Source organism: Falco punctatus (assembly GCF_963210335.1).
Source record: "Falco punctatus genome assembly, chromosome: 16".
Classification (NCBI taxonomy): domain Eukaryota; kingdom Metazoa; phylum Chordata; class Aves; order Falconiformes; family Falconidae; genus Falco; species Falco punctatus.
The window spans coordinates 295,974-310,457 of record NC_137596.1 but is presented as its reverse complement, the minus strand read 5'-3'; the positions used below and the strand labels follow the sequence as shown (position 1 = coordinate 310,457).

General features: G+C 52.5%; 2 protein-coding genes across 2 annotated transcripts; both read left to right on the top strand.

Moving 5' to 3' along the window:
• Positions 1-593: 593 nt before the first annotated feature.
• UBE4A (ubiquitination factor E4A) lies at positions 594-14,431 on the top strand. The gene is made up of 21 exons (XM_080366905.1): positions 594-682; positions 790-955; positions 1,033-1,209; positions 1,459-1,571; positions 2,263-2,415; positions 2,546-2,705; positions 2,917-3,119; positions 3,348-3,539; positions 4,415-4,748; positions 4,987-5,113; positions 6,020-6,327; positions 7,197-7,329; positions 8,387-8,574; positions 9,000-9,100; positions 9,219-9,332; positions 10,036-10,210; positions 10,354-10,534; positions 10,956-11,103; positions 11,362-11,519; positions 11,660-12,636; positions 14,250-14,431. Exons 2-20 carry the CDS (start codon positions 832-834, stop codon positions 11,796-11,798), a joined length of 3,228 nt encoding a protein of 1,075 aa, XP_080223031.1. The 5' UTR covers positions 594-682; positions 790-831; the 3' UTR covers positions 11,799-12,636; positions 14,250-14,431.
• Positions 12,498-14,431, top strand: ATP5MG (ATP synthase membrane subunit g). Its single transcript, XM_080366957.1, has 3 exons — positions 12,498-12,636; positions 12,784-12,944; positions 14,250-14,431. The coding sequence occupies exons 1-3, from the start codon at positions 12,573-12,575 to the stop codon at positions 14,346-14,348; spliced, it is 324 nt and encodes a 107-aa protein (XP_080223083.1). The 5' UTR covers positions 12,498-12,572; the 3' UTR covers positions 14,349-14,431.
• Positions 14,432-14,484: the final 53 nt, after the last annotated feature.

The following is a 14,484-nucleotide window of genomic DNA, read 5'->3' as shown; positions in this document are numbered from 1 at the left end:
AGCACCCCCAGCGGCTGGCTGGGGGGGTTGGGCAGTGTCCCGGCAGGGTGGGACTGGGGGGTCGGGGCCGTGGGGCAGGACACGGTGGGGCCACGGCCGTGGGTGCTGCTCGTGCGCACAGACACTTGCGCGTGCCTACAGTCCCACCCAGCACCTCCCACACAACCTGAAAACTGGGGGGAGGGGGGCGGAAATTACACATTTTAAAATTTAAATTAATTTAAAAATTAATAATTACAAATAAAAATTAAAAAAGTTAAAAATTAAAAAATTCAAAATCTTTACAAATTCAACGATTAAACAGTTAGATGCTTTACGACCTTTATGCAACTGCAGACAGGTGTTGCTGTATGCAAAAGCAACACGTGCCGATGCGCATGTTAATGGCACACGAATCGATGAGAGGTGCCCGTTAGCCGATTTGCATGCAATTAATATTCAAACCCCTCTCGCACTGCCAGTAACGACCGCGGCGGCGCTGTGCGCCTCACGGCGGGTAGACGGGCCCGGGGCGCGGCGGCCTCCCCTCCGCGTCGCCAGGTGGCGCTGCCGCCCGCTCTCCGCCCCGCCCGGCCGCTCCTCCGAAGCTCCCGCCCCCGAGCCCTCGCCTTCCGGCGCACGGCGGTGACGTCTGTTGTGGTGCGACCCGGTGACGCGCAGCGCTCCGGCGGCGGCGGCGGAGGTGAGCGCAAGCGGGGGCTGCTGAACGGGCCGTGGCACCGGCCGGCGCCCGAGCACCGCGCACCGCTGCCCGGCAGGTCCGGGCCCTGACGGCGGCTCTCCCCGCAGCCCTGCTCCGGCCCCCCCCGCATGGCGCGGCCCTGAGGGGAGATGACCGACCAGGAGAACAACAACAGCATCTCCAGCAACCCCTTCGCCGCCCTCTTCGGCTCCATCGCCGCCGCCAAGCACTTCGCCGCCGTCCAGAAGCAGCAGCAGCTGCGGCAGCCGACAGGTGGGGTGGGGCGGGCGCCGGCCCCTCCGGCGGGGCGAGGCTTCCCCCGCCGGGGCGCTGAGGACCCTGTTTTGCAGGCGATGAGACCTCGGTCAGTCAAGATGACTCCGACAACAGCGTCTCTGAGAGCCTGGACGACTGCGACTACTCAGTGGCCGAGATCAGCCGCTCATTCCGCTCGCAGCGGGAGCTGTGCGAGCAGCTCAACATCAACCACATGATCCAGAGGATCTTCCTCATCACTCTCGACAACAGTAAGCCTCGGGAACCCTCCTGCCTGCCTCCGGGGGGTGTTACAGGCTGGGGAAACTCTGTTAGACTGGGCAGGGCTTGCCAGATCCATCTGATGTTGGAGGGGAGCGCTGGAAGAGGGAACGTGCCTCAGCACAGCAGCTTGCAGCAAGTGGCCCGGCCATGGGCAGGGCCTTGCCTGCAGGTTCTGGAGCCTGCTGGCATGTTGTATGTCCATTTGGGTGAAACTGGGCACTCTGCGTCTTTCTCAGGTGACCCCAGCATGAAGAGTGGGAATGGGATCCCAGTGCGCTGTGTCTATCTGGAAGAAATGGCCACTGATCTGGATGACCAGGACTGGCTGGACATGGACAACGTTGAGCAGGTAAGGCCACCTGCCCCGGGCCTCGGGTGTCCTGCTTACTTTGGCAATAAGCATTGAATTAATTTCCTCACAACGCATATGTGATACATCCTGAATGCAGTCTGTTTGCCAAAGCCCAGCATGGAGCTGCCAGTTGCAACTTTGCTGAAAACAGCTGTGGGATTTTTGGGATACGAGGCTGAGAAAGGGTTAGGATTTACTTATTGGAGCTCTTCGTCCTCCACCTGGAGGCTGCAGGAGCTTGCTGCCCTGCAGATCAGTGGGGGATGGTGAGGGGAACATATTCTGCCTGGAGGGGGTGTGAGGGAGGACTCTCATGCAGTTGCAAGAGGCAAGCACTGCTGGCAGCAGGGCAGCATGTGGTCTCTTATGCCACCAAATAAAACTGCACTCAGCATTCGTGCACATGCTTGGCTTCCTTTGCAGATGTGTTGGTTGCTCCTGGTGGGTCTTTCCATGAGAATCACTTCTATTAGGGCTGCTGTTGTTCTTAAAGGAACTGGGAGATTTGTTTAGAAAAGGAGCAAGCCTGCGGGTTCTCAGTCTGGTGCTCTGTTATTTATTGAGGGGTAGGGAGAGCTGTTTGCATCAGAAATAATTTAGCCTGTGGTGACTTTGGGCTTCTTGTTCTGGGGGGATTGCCTCTTTGCTGGGACCATTTCATTTACTGTCTCTCTTTGCTGCTGCCTAGGCCCTGTTCACCCGCTTACTGCTGCAGGAGCCTGGAAGCCACCTGATTTACATGACCTCCACCAGCACACAGAACCTCTCTGCTGACCGGGATGCAGGGGAGAGACAAATTCTGCGCTACCTCTATGCCTGTTTCCAGAGGGCAAGAGAAGAGGTGGGATGGGTCTTCCAAGGAAGAAGGCAGCTTGGTCACCCAGCTTTCTGGTCCAAGGTGGCAGAGCTGAGGTTTTAACAGCCAGAAGCAGATGTCAAGGCCCCAACTTTGTCTCATTCCCTTTGCACAGATAACCAAGGTCCCGGAGAACCTGCTGCCCTTTGCCATGCGCTGCCGGAACCTGACCGTGTCAAACACTCGCACTGTCCTCCTTACCCCGGAGATTTATGTCAACCAGAACGTGTATGAGCAGCTGGTGGACCTGATGCTGGAGGCACTGAGAGGGGCACGTAAGTCTGGCTGGGTTGTGTCACTAGCTTGGTGCTGCGAGGCTGCCCTTCCTGTTAAGTTCATGGGAAGAGCGTCCTGGAGTCAGGTGAAGGTTTGGCTCCCGTTATCTCTAAAACGGAAGGTGGTGTTTAGATGGCGGCATGTATGCATACGCACACTGAGGTTTGGCTGTTGGAGTACCATGAGTAACAGTCTTGCTTCCCCTGCTAGAGTTTGAAAACATGACTGAGTTTCTTGAAGAGGTCATAGAAGCCTTAACGATGGACGAGGAGGTGCGGACGTTCGGGGAGGTCATAGTTCCTGTCTTTGATATCCTGTTGGGCAGGATCAAGGACCTGGACCTCTGCCAGATCCTGCTGTACACGTACCTCGATGTGCTCCTCTACTTTACAAAGCAGAAGGATGTAGCAAAGGTGGGTGCCTCGGCCTGATCAAGAGCTCCTCACACATTCCGCTTGCAGAAGCGTATTTGTAGGTCCTAATCCGAAGAGGTTAAATGAAGAGTACTGCATAACAACACCTTGTGTGCATGCTCCTGCCCTTCTTCTCCTTCCTCATAGCCTCTGCCAAATCTGTCAGTTTGTGGGGGTTTTCTACTGGGATTTGATGCAACTGTCAGCGTGTCCTGCTGTGTTCCCTAGGTTTTTGCAGGCTACATCCAGCCCAAGGATTCCAGCAATGGCCAGATGTACCAGAAGACTTTGCTAGGCACAATTTTAAACATCTCATGCTTGTTAAAGACCCCTGGCGTAGTAGAGAACCATGGCTATTTTCTGAATCCATCCCGATCCAGCCCACAAGAGATCAAAGTGCAGGAATCCAACATCCATCAGGTGGGTTGAAGCGTGGCAGTACTGCTTCCCTGTGTGTTTTAGTGGCCCCTAGTTGCAGGAGGGTTAAAGACATGATATCAACACTTGAGTTCCACTGCCAGCTCTTTAATAACTCTGGCTTGTGACTAAGCGAGTCACAAAACTGCTTTGGATGCTCCAGCTGTAGCATGTGAATGGTTCCCCCCGCTTCCTCAGGTTGTTGTAACATAAGTCTTCGTGTTGAGCAAGTCGTGTTTTGTCCAAGTAATTCTCTGAGCTTTGGGAAAAGGGTAGAATAACGCTTGTGGGACAGATGCTAGCACCATAACTTGAGGTGCTACATGAAGATAAACTACCTTTAGGTGTTGTAATCACTGGGAAATAGTTTCCAGCAGTTGTCCTGTAATTAAAGTGCTAATTGACTCCCTGGCAGAAAAAGTGACAGGCAACATTTGCTCTCATGAAAATAAATGGCTTCCTCAGAGGAACAGTGCTAGGAACGTTTCAGTAGGTAAGGAATGAAGCATCAGAACACAGGATGTAAATATAGAAGTAAATGTGGGTGCAGAAGGGATCACAGAGAGGGGCTTACCCATCATGCGTCCTTTCAGGGCAATTGTTGTTGCCAAAAATACATAAAGAATTTTGGGTTTACTCCCCATGGAAACCGCTTGCTCTTGACTATGCTTTTGAGGATGTGCCTAATTACCTTTTGCTGCTGGCCTTGGGATTTGACGCACTCTCGACGTGTGTGTCTGACGAGTGACGCAGAGGCGTCCTGGAGCTAGGAGAGCTCAGAGAGCATTAATGACAGGAGAGGTGGCATTAATGACAGGAGATGCAGAAGAGCGATCCCACCAATGACTCCCTCAACTGCACTCTGTTCCCTGTAACAGTTTATGGCCCAGTTCCACGAGAAGATCTACCAGATGCTGAAGAACCTATTGCAGCTGTCTCCAGAGACAAAGCACAGGATTCTCTCCTGGCTGGGAAACTGCCTCCATGCAAACGCAGGCCGCACCAAAATTTGGGCTAACCAGATGCCAGAGATCTTCTTCCAGATGTATGCCTCAGATGCCTTCTTCCTCAACTTGGGAGCTGCCCTCCTGAAGCTGTGCCAGCCCTTCTGCAAACCAAAATCTCCAAGGCTGCTAACTTTCAACCCTACTTACTGTGCCCTGAAGGAGCTGAATGAAGAAGAGCGGAGGAGTAAGAATGTGCATATGAAAGGTACGCCCAGACCTTGGGGGAGCGAGGGGATGAGGAAGGGGATCTCCTCACGTCCCGGCCTCTCAATGTGTCCAGTAAAGGGAGAGTTAAAGGTGTGACTGGAGAGGAGCAAGGGGAGAGCTGAATACAAACCAAACAAAAAAAAGTTGGTTTTCTCTCTTCAGCAGGGGGCCCTCTAGAGCCCCTTCCTCATGAGCACTGCTGGGTAGGACTTCATGCACGGTGCTTTTCATTCCAGGTTTGGAAAAAGAAACATGCTTGATACCTGCACTGAGTGAGCAAGAGCTGGAGTTTGCGAACAGCTACAATCTGGTCACAGAAAACCTGGTCCTCACGCAGTACACTCTTCACCTGGGATTTCACAGGTAACTGCTCTCAGATAGCCCCCAGCGCTATTTCCACCCATGTAAATTTTTAGTAAATACTCAGAATACAGAGTGGGCTGGTTGAGTTGCATGTTTTGACTGACATTTGAGCCTCAGGCTGCCTGATTTTGGAAATAAACTTTGTTTACTGGTGTTCCACGCTATTTACAGAAACTTAACAGCCAAGTGCTGGGTGTCCGTCGGTCGCTTGGTTCCCTCCTCTCCTTGGGGGAACAGGCTGCAGGCATCTCGCTTATCTACTAGAAAGCATCTTGGCAGCAGAGCACCTGCCTATTGCGAGCTCTCTGAACTGCCCTAGTGAATAGAATGTATGCGAAGTAGAAAGGCGAGGTAGCTTACCTGTTTCCAGGAAAGTTTTCTGGACACCAGAACACACTATTTTTCTCAGCTTTCCTCTGCAGATCGTTGCCTGGATACTGTGAGGTCACCACTGATCCAAGCACCATCCCCTTCTGGTTTATTCTCTAAATACATAAATGGGCAAAAAGTTATGCAAGGGGTTTGCTGCTGGGGAAACTGCAAATGCCATCTTGCAGGCATGTCTCAGGCTCGCTGGATCCCTGACCTTGGTAACCTAAGGGGGTTCGCAGCCATGCGAGTTCACACTTTGCACCCCTGCAGAGGCCTCTGCCGTGGTCCTCAGTGTTCCAGACTGCTCTGCAGACCACTGCAGTTCCTCAGCACAATCTGGTATCCTTCCAGGCCCTGGCTTCCTTTCCTTTAAAGGCTTCCCGTTCTTAAGGCCCCAACCAGATTATCTGCAGGAAATGGTTTGAATTCAGCTGTGCAGAACAGTCTCTCACAAGCAAAATAAAAGCATGCACTAACATATGTATTGCTTAGGTGGTCTGTGCATCTCTTCTCTGTGTCTTCTTTTCTGGGTAGGTTGCATGACCAGATGGTAAAGATAAACCAAAGCCTTCACCGCCTGCAAGTAGCATGGCGAGAAGCTCAGCAGAGCTCCAGTCCTGCTGCCGACAGCCTCAGGGAGCAGTTTGAGCGCCTGATGACTATCTATCTCTCCACCAAGACAGCACTGACGGAGCCACAGATGCTGCAGAACTGCCTGAATCTGCAGGTGTCCATGGCAGTTCTGCTGGTGCAGCTGGCCATGGGAAACCATGGGACGGAACCACTTGAGCTGACCTTCCCGCTGCCAGAGGTGGAAAACAGTGCATTGGCCTATGTGCCAGGTGAAGCAGCTTGTCCTGCTGGCAGTCTGTGTGCCTGCCACAATTAACCGCCCAAGTCTAGAGCTATGCACGTAATAACTGCATTTAGAGCAGTAAACATGTGTGCAGCCTGATGTTCATTGCGCCTGGGTTTCCTCTTCACTGAGTTGCTTAGAGGACATTCTGCCTTTGAAAAGAAAAGGGTTCCAGGGCATATGAGGAAGCGTAGGGAAGGTCAGCCACAGCTTCAAACTCAGCAGTGAGGTCAGAAGCTCCAAAGAAAGCTGGGACCTCCAAGGTCACCTGACAACGTACCTCCTGGTACAACCTGGGTGAGCACTGGGAGAACTGTCCAAGGAAGGCTGTTTCTGTCCAGGGCAGGACACAGTGCTACAGCTGACAGCATCTTGCGCAGAATATTCTCTTTGACAGGACCACTCTACGAAAATTTGGGGCTGTTTGAGGGGGCATATGTAGGGTGTTAATGCTGCTGACCTTTTAAATACCACACTTGTGGGCAAGTTGAAAAGTTTCGCCAAATACCGTGCTGAGAGCCTGTTCTCTCTGTGTGCAAAATCCTCCTTGAGGTTTCTGTTGCCTCGAGATTCTCTTCCCTTGGGTCTTTCTTGGGTAACAGCGCCTATGATCAGCAGGCAGCTGCTGAGTTTCACCCCATAAGCGACTTGACTTCTGAGAGAGGTGAAGTGGATCCTGTGTGTTACTAATTTAATCAGGCCAGGCGTCCTTCACAACCACGGTGTTCTGATATAGCTAGTTAGCTCCTGAAACTTTAACAAGAATCAGTGCAATGAGAGGAGAGTAAATGGGAGGCTAAAAAAGGGCAAAATGAGCTGCCTGGGGAGGAACTCACATACGATTTCTGTTTGCAGAATTCTTTGCTGATAATTTGGGCGACTTCTTCATTTTCCTGCGACGTTTCTCTGATGATATCTTGGAGACTTCTGCTGATTCTCTGGAGCACATCCTTCACTTTGTTACTGTTTTCATGGGTGATGTGGAGAGGTATGTATGGCCCTGGATGTGAGCCCTGTGTGCCTATCTGCAGAGCACCCAGAGGGGAACAAGCAAGTGGAAATTGTCAGAATCTGATTGTCTCAAGGTTGGGTTTATACAGCCAAATCCTGCCCACAGGAGGCACAGTGAGCAAGGCCCTGCCTGAAAAACACAGGCTTCACACGAGGCACAAATGTGATTCAGTGTCTAAATCCTTGTTTGGTTGTATTACGCAGGAGCCTCGTCAGCTAGAGCCATTTTGGTATTTGTTAAAGGAAACTGCTGGGATTGATCTGTTTGGAGTATCTCTATGAAGTCTACTATAGTGACTAAGCACTGAACAGAATTGAGTAGTCTTAACAGTCTTCCTGATAAGACCTTGCTGTACACGCTACACTTCTGCTGTTCGTTTGTTTATGCTCGCATGTGTAAACACAGTGAACTTGGGAGCAGATGGAGATTTCACTTGGTAGGCAGCTCTCACCATTCCTGCTGTTGTTGGGCCAGCTCCAGAGATGGAGACTAGTTCCTCCTGACAGTACCCTACGGTGCAGCCTTGGGCAGGTGGTTTGGCTTCTGCCCCACATGTGGGGCAGAGGAGTTATGCCTTCACCTCAGTGGCTTATACTGGACAGCAGGCCCAGTAGACAAAGTGCTTTGGACTTGCAGAATAAATAGGAAGCAAGTCACTAGGCTGTAGGTAAAGAGTTGGGACAGCACGTCAGGTTTGCTCAGGAGTTACAGCTGACAAGCAAGTGTGGACTGCGAGCAGTACATGCCACTAGATAGCTGTTGCAGGAGCGGTGGAAGCAACAGCTTTGCTATTTCCACACCCTCTAGCCTTGCTGCCTGAGATTTAACTGTGGGTATTCAGTGCATGCCTTTGCCCTGTGGCTCCAATATTGAGAGTGAGCCACTGGACGCCAGTGTTAGCTTTACAGATGGTCCACAACAAGTGGGCACTCCTGCAGGGGCAGGCGCAACTGCTGGAGTCGTTCCTGAACCGCTCAGTCCTACACCCTGGCCCTTGTGCCATCCTGGATTAGCTTGCTTTTTTCTCTCACAGGATGAAAAATCCTCATCTGCGTGCCAAGCTGGCAGAAGTGTTGGAAGCTGTGATGCCTCACTTAGATCAGGCCCAGAACCCACTCATCTCAAGTGTATTTCATCGCAAGCGAGTGTTCTGCTCCTACCAAAATGCTGCCCATCTTGCCGAGGCGCTTATCAAAGTCTTTGTGGATATAGAGTTTACTGGTAAGCGTGAAAGGGGAAGAGTTGCCTTCCTTCTGTAACATCTGCGGGGGGAACGTCTCCAGGGGTTGAAGTATGTCAGTGAAAATGAACAAATCTATTTGCGCCGTGTTAAGCTGCTTGGCCACACTAGGCAGGCAGCATTCCAGCAAAGCTTCAGTCTTTCCAAACTTCTGGCTTGTGCAGAACTGTGTATCTAGAAAGGATAATCTCTAGAGCTCAAGCTTTTCTGCTCAGCGATGCTTACAGTGTGTCATCACCTGTCCTCTTCTAATGTGGGATTGGTTGTACTGCTTTGAAGTTGGTAAAAGATTTCACTGGCCTGTACGGAAGCAGGTTTTTTATTTCAAATGGACTGAAAAGGAATTGGCAGCCCTTGCTTATGCCGACTGCCCATGTGAAATGATCGCTCTTTTGCTCATGTCTAGGTGACCCACACCAGTTTGAACAGAAGTTTAACTACCGACGTCCCATGTATCCCATCCTGAGGTACATGTGGGGCACAGATTCATACAGGCAGAGCATAAAGGTGAGGCGAGAAGCACATATGTAAGTGAGCATGTGTGCAGCTCTGCCTGGAGCGCATGGATCTGCGTCCTGCCATTGGGACTGTGCCACGACATTCACCACTCTTTTGTTCCTTGCAGGCTCTGGCTGATTATGCCTCAGAGAACCTGGAGGCAATGAACCCCCCTCTCTTCTTGCGCTTCCTTAATTTGCTTATGAATGATGCCATTTTCCTTTTGGATGAAGCCATACAGGTAGGGCTGAACACGTGTGCTGTCAGCATCATGTAAGCAACAATTCTGACCCTCCTCGAAGACAGCCAGGTGGAATATCGACCTTCTGTCCCTAGAACAGTATCAGCTTGCTCTGGGCCGGCCCCATGAATCAGAGCCAGCATGAAGCATGCTGGGGGATTTGGAGAGGAAACCTTCCTCTTGCTAATCTGGATGCAGTCAGGCTTTAAACCACCTCTCTAGGTTTTGATTTTCAAATCTCCTTGGCCTTCCTGCAGGTGTTTCATTCTAACAAAGGCCTTTTTTCTTCACATAGTTCTCCTTTGGGTTTACAAGGCGAGTGCCAGGTGAACTCATGTCACTGGTGTGTGATGACTGTCTCTCCATGCCATTCAGAGCTGCCTGTTGCTGCTAGAAAGGGTTTTTTTGGGGAGCTTTTATTTGCCGTAGGATTGATTGTATGGAGGCCAGCAGATAAGACAGGTGATGCCGATATTGCCCGTCTGGTTTTGAACATTTACGGTCTTTTCTATGGTTTTCCACCCAAATGAACTGTATTTTGTGAAACATGTGGTTCTGAGCAGCCTTTTCAAGCACTGTCGTGCCTTTCACATCCCAGATTGGCCTCTGGCAGCCCAGAGCAGTGCAGAGCAGGTCTGGCTTAGCTGTCATTGCCCATGTACCTGCCTGTTCTCCCAGACATTTCCCCGCCATGTCTTTGCAGTACCTCAGTAAGATTAAAGTTCAGCAGATCGAGAAGGACCGTGGTGAGTGGGACAGCCTGTCCCAGGAGGCTCGCCGCGAGAAGGAGTCAAGCCTGCAGATGTTTGGTCAGCTGGCACGCTTCCACAACATCATGTCCAACGAAACCATTGGCACGCTGGCCTTCCTGACCTCAGGTAGGGAAAGCAACCCCTCCTGCCTGCCAGGACCTGGTGAAGGGCCCCACCAGGGAGTGGGTGGGCAGGAGCTTGGTATTAGGGTGGTTAGAGCAGGATGGGATTGCTGTGACACTCGGGGGAACCACTGGTTTCTGTTCCAGAAATTAAGTCCCTGTTTGTGCATCCTTTCCTTGCTGAGCGCATCATCTCCATGCTCAACTACTTCCTGCAACACCTAGTTGGGCCTAAAATGGGAGCTTTAAAAGTCAAGGATTTCAGTGAGTTTGACTTCAAGCCACAGCAACTCGTGTCTGACATCTGTACCATCTATCTAAACCTTGGGTAGGTGACAGGGGAGAGGTGCCGTGTGGGGTGGTGGGAGCCATCTGGGAGCCATCCAGGGGGTGTTGTGGCTAGCAGAGGCCCGTAGGCCCTGGTGGGAGCTTCCCCTCTGTGAATGGCACTAGCAGAATTGCTCTGTTCAGAGGCATGCTGTGTTCTTCCATAATAATCTTAAATTTCAGTTACCTGTGGAAATCAGCTGTAAGCCAGCTAGCAGGAGTGGAACTTAAGCACCACCATGGTTACACTTAAACCATGGTTTGCTCTGGAGGATGCCTGGGAGAAATGCTTAATTATGGTCAGGCTTTTCTCTAGCTTTGAGTTCGCTGCTGTGGCAATGCAGCTGTCATAGGGACTGTGTTTTGCAGCCTGATTAAATGTGGATACTTAAACCTTTGATCTCTTTCAACCTGTGGTCCAGTGATGAAGAAAACTTCTGTGCCACGGTGCCTAAGGACGGCCGCTCCTATTCACCAACACTCTTTGCCCAAACCGTTCGTGTTCTGAAGAAAATCAACAAGCCTGGCAACATGATAGTCTCTTTCAGTAACCTGGCTGAGAGGATCAAGGTGAGAACCGGAGCAGACTTAAGCACAAAAAGAAAAAGGTGGAACTGGTTGCTGGTGTACTTTTCCACCTGTGTTTCACTGCGTCTTTGCTGTGGAGGTGGGTTTCTGGAAGCAGGGCTTTGTCTGAGGCTCAGGTAGGGTACGTGGGAGGGCTCCCTGCCAGCATGGAGCTGTAAAAGCTTTAGCTATGAGTTGAGGCAAACCTGGTTTTGAAAAAACTGGCAGACTAAGTCTCTAAAAGCTGCACGTGCCCGCCAGTCTCTTGCAGATCGCCAGCAGCAGGAGGAGGAGACGTACGCAGATGCCTGTGATGAATTCCTGGATCCCATCATGAGCACTCTGATGTCAGACCCTGTGATACTGCCCTCCTCCCGGGTCACCGTGGACCGGTCAACTATAGCCCGGCACCTCCTCAGGTACGCAGCACCGGCCTCATACCTTGGTGCTTTTTGGGGATCTGTTTCACTTACCCAGTGCCTCTTCCGGGCCTGTGTTCCTCTTTTCTTTATTTCTAGTGCCAAGACTGTCCAAATAATCTCAATGCTTTGTCTTTCAGCGATCAGACAGATCCTTTCAATCGGAGCCCCCTCACTATGGACCAGATCAGACCAAACACTGAGCTTAAAGAGAAGATCCAGCGGTGGCTGGCGGAGAGGAAGAAGCAGAAGGAGGAGCTGGAGGACACGCTGAACTGAAAACCAGGATCTTGTCCCTAGGCCTACAATCGCTGGCGAGATAACTGCCTGGCAGGGGTCGTGGCTAGAGCTCAGGTGCCTCTGTGCAACTCGCCACCTTAATCATGACTGCATTTAGTGCATTACCACCGCCTCCGGAGTCCCTCCTTGGGCCTTCCTTTCCATCCGTTGTTCTGTCTTTTCCTTTCAAGACTTTAAATACTAGGACTTTCCACTACACTACAGCTTTGAGCCTCTGCCTCAGGGGGAAGACCACAGCCTCTTCTTTGTGACCTGGTGCCCCAGCCCTCGATTACTTGTTCTTTATGTTTTCCAGCGACGCCAAAAACCTCCCTCTGTTCTGTTGCTGCTTTTTAAACTCTGTAACCCCTATGTTCAGCGTGAAAGCAATGCCTCCGTGGCCGCTCCCAGGATGGGAGGGGGACAGCTCTGCCAGCTTGTACCTGCTGGTTGTGTAGCAGGGCTTATTTTCCAAATGACGGTGGGGAAGGAAGGGGCGTTGGAAATTAAATATAGAGATGATCTTACGGTTGGCGGTGGCGCTCTGAGAGCTGTAGTAAAGCCTTTTTGTCTTGGCTGCGGGGCGCGAGTGGGTGAGTCCCCCCGCGGGTCTCGAACCCGCAGGTACGGCGGGGGCCGCACGCTTGTGCCGGGGTCCTCGCACGGGGCTGCCCGCGGCAGGCGCCTGTAGCGGGGCGCGGGGGAGGCAGGCGGCGGGCGGGCAGCCGCGGCGGGGCCCTGGTGACGAGGTGACATTCAGCCCGGGCCGGCAGCATGGCGCAGGCCGCGCAGAGGTTGGCGCAGCGCATCGCCGCCCGCGGGCCGCAGCTCCTCAGCGGTGAGACATGGGGCGGGTAGCGGGGCTCACCGGGGCGAGTGGCGGCCGGGCCGGGCGGGAAGGCCGGGCGGGGGTGGGCCCCGCGGGGGTGAGCCCCGCGGGTGGCGGCCGCTGGGACAACCACCTTTCGCCCCGCTCTCCCGGCAGCCGCCGTGGCGTACTCGAAGCCGCGCCTGGCCACGTTCTGGTACTACGCCAAGGTGGAGCTGGCTCCGCCGACCCCCGCCGAGATCCCCCGCGCCATCGACAGCATGAAGGCCATGGTCCGCAGCTTCCAGACTGGCCGCCTGGCGCAACTCACCGTCAGGGTAACGGCGGGCTTGTGGCGGGGCGGGCGCCTTGCCGGCACGTGCGGCCGAGTTCCGGCCGGTGTTAACGGGCGGGGCGCCGGCCAGGGAGAGGGGGCGCGGGGGAAACTCGCCATCGCCCCGCAGCATCCCCGCTGCTGCGGGTGCGGCTTCCGGAGCCTCCTCGTATGGCTATGGCTCGGGGCCGGTGTCGCTTGCCGTGACCATTTTATCCTCTGCTCCTGGGCACCTTGTTCTCACTCTGCTGGTCTCTGCCCTTAGACAGGGCCATCTGCTGCAGATGGCGGCCTGTTTCTTGATGGAACTTCCCCTCTATTTTGGCCAAGAGGTGTCCCTTTGCCTTAGTGCTCTGATTTTTCCCAGGGGTTCTTCGGCTCCCTCCTCTCTGCTCTCCAAAGAGAACTGGGGTCAGGCTGCCAGCCCTCCTCCTCTTTCTCCTCTTCTGTGCAACCTGCATGTAACAGCTAGTCCTTGCAACAATCCCTGCGCACCCGTGTGCTGCAAGGCTGGTCCCTGCCACCAGTCAATGCATGCTGCAGCGGGTTTCTGTCACCTGCACTGCTGTTACACCTGATGCTCCAAAGATGTGGGTTTTTTGGTGCCAGACTTCCAAAAAATTACACTTACAGAAATTTATCCTTTTTGTAGGTAAACTGAGGAATGGGTGAGTTCTGCAGCATCCTCAGAGCCTCCCAGTTTTGTTTTATGAGCCACAGATGTTCAGCACAGTGTTTCCCAAGACCTGATTTAACCACTGGCACATGAGCTTGAAATGCTCTGCGTGTGCCACGGAGAACAAATGAGCTGCTGTCTGAGACCTGAAGCTCAAGGAACTTAGCGGCCCAGAGTTAAAAGTGGGGGTTTTGTAGCAGCTTTGCTTTAATCCTTCCCTGCCTGGACTGGGCTGTGCTTGTGCTCCTCTGGCCCTTGATGTTATCAGTCTGAGGAAAGAGAGTATTGATGTGCAGCTGATTTAGAACAGCTGTGTTATTGGTCAGCCTTGAAATTAGAGCATTAACCACATATATGATCTAAGAAATGTTTTTTTGAAAGGGCTGTAAAAAGCCATGGACGAGAACTGACACTGTACCAAATGTTTTGGAACCATCTTAACAACACAGTGTGTTGAGGAGTGGCTGAACACAATAAACGCTCTGTTGTGCTTTTGGGGTTTTTTTTGCTTAAACTGTTGCCTTGTGAATTGGTTTATGACTTTTTATGTTGTACATGGAGCTTGACTACAGGAGTAAGGAGGGAAGCTGTCGCAGGAGTCAGTGATCTAATCTGTGGCTTTTTTTCTTTCAGGAAGCGCTGAGGAATGGTCTGGTGGCCACAGAGGTGGTGATGTGGTTTTACATCGGGGAGATTATAGGCAAGGGCAGCCTGATTGGGTACAATGTCTGAACACTCATCAGTAGCGCTGTCTTTGGTGCTGTGGTCCTGAGTCTGTAATGGGGTCTGTGAATAAAGCCGGGAACCAGTGTCAAGCTGTTGTGGTCTTTTGTGGTGCAAGCCTGTTCCCGACCCGGTCATGCTGCTG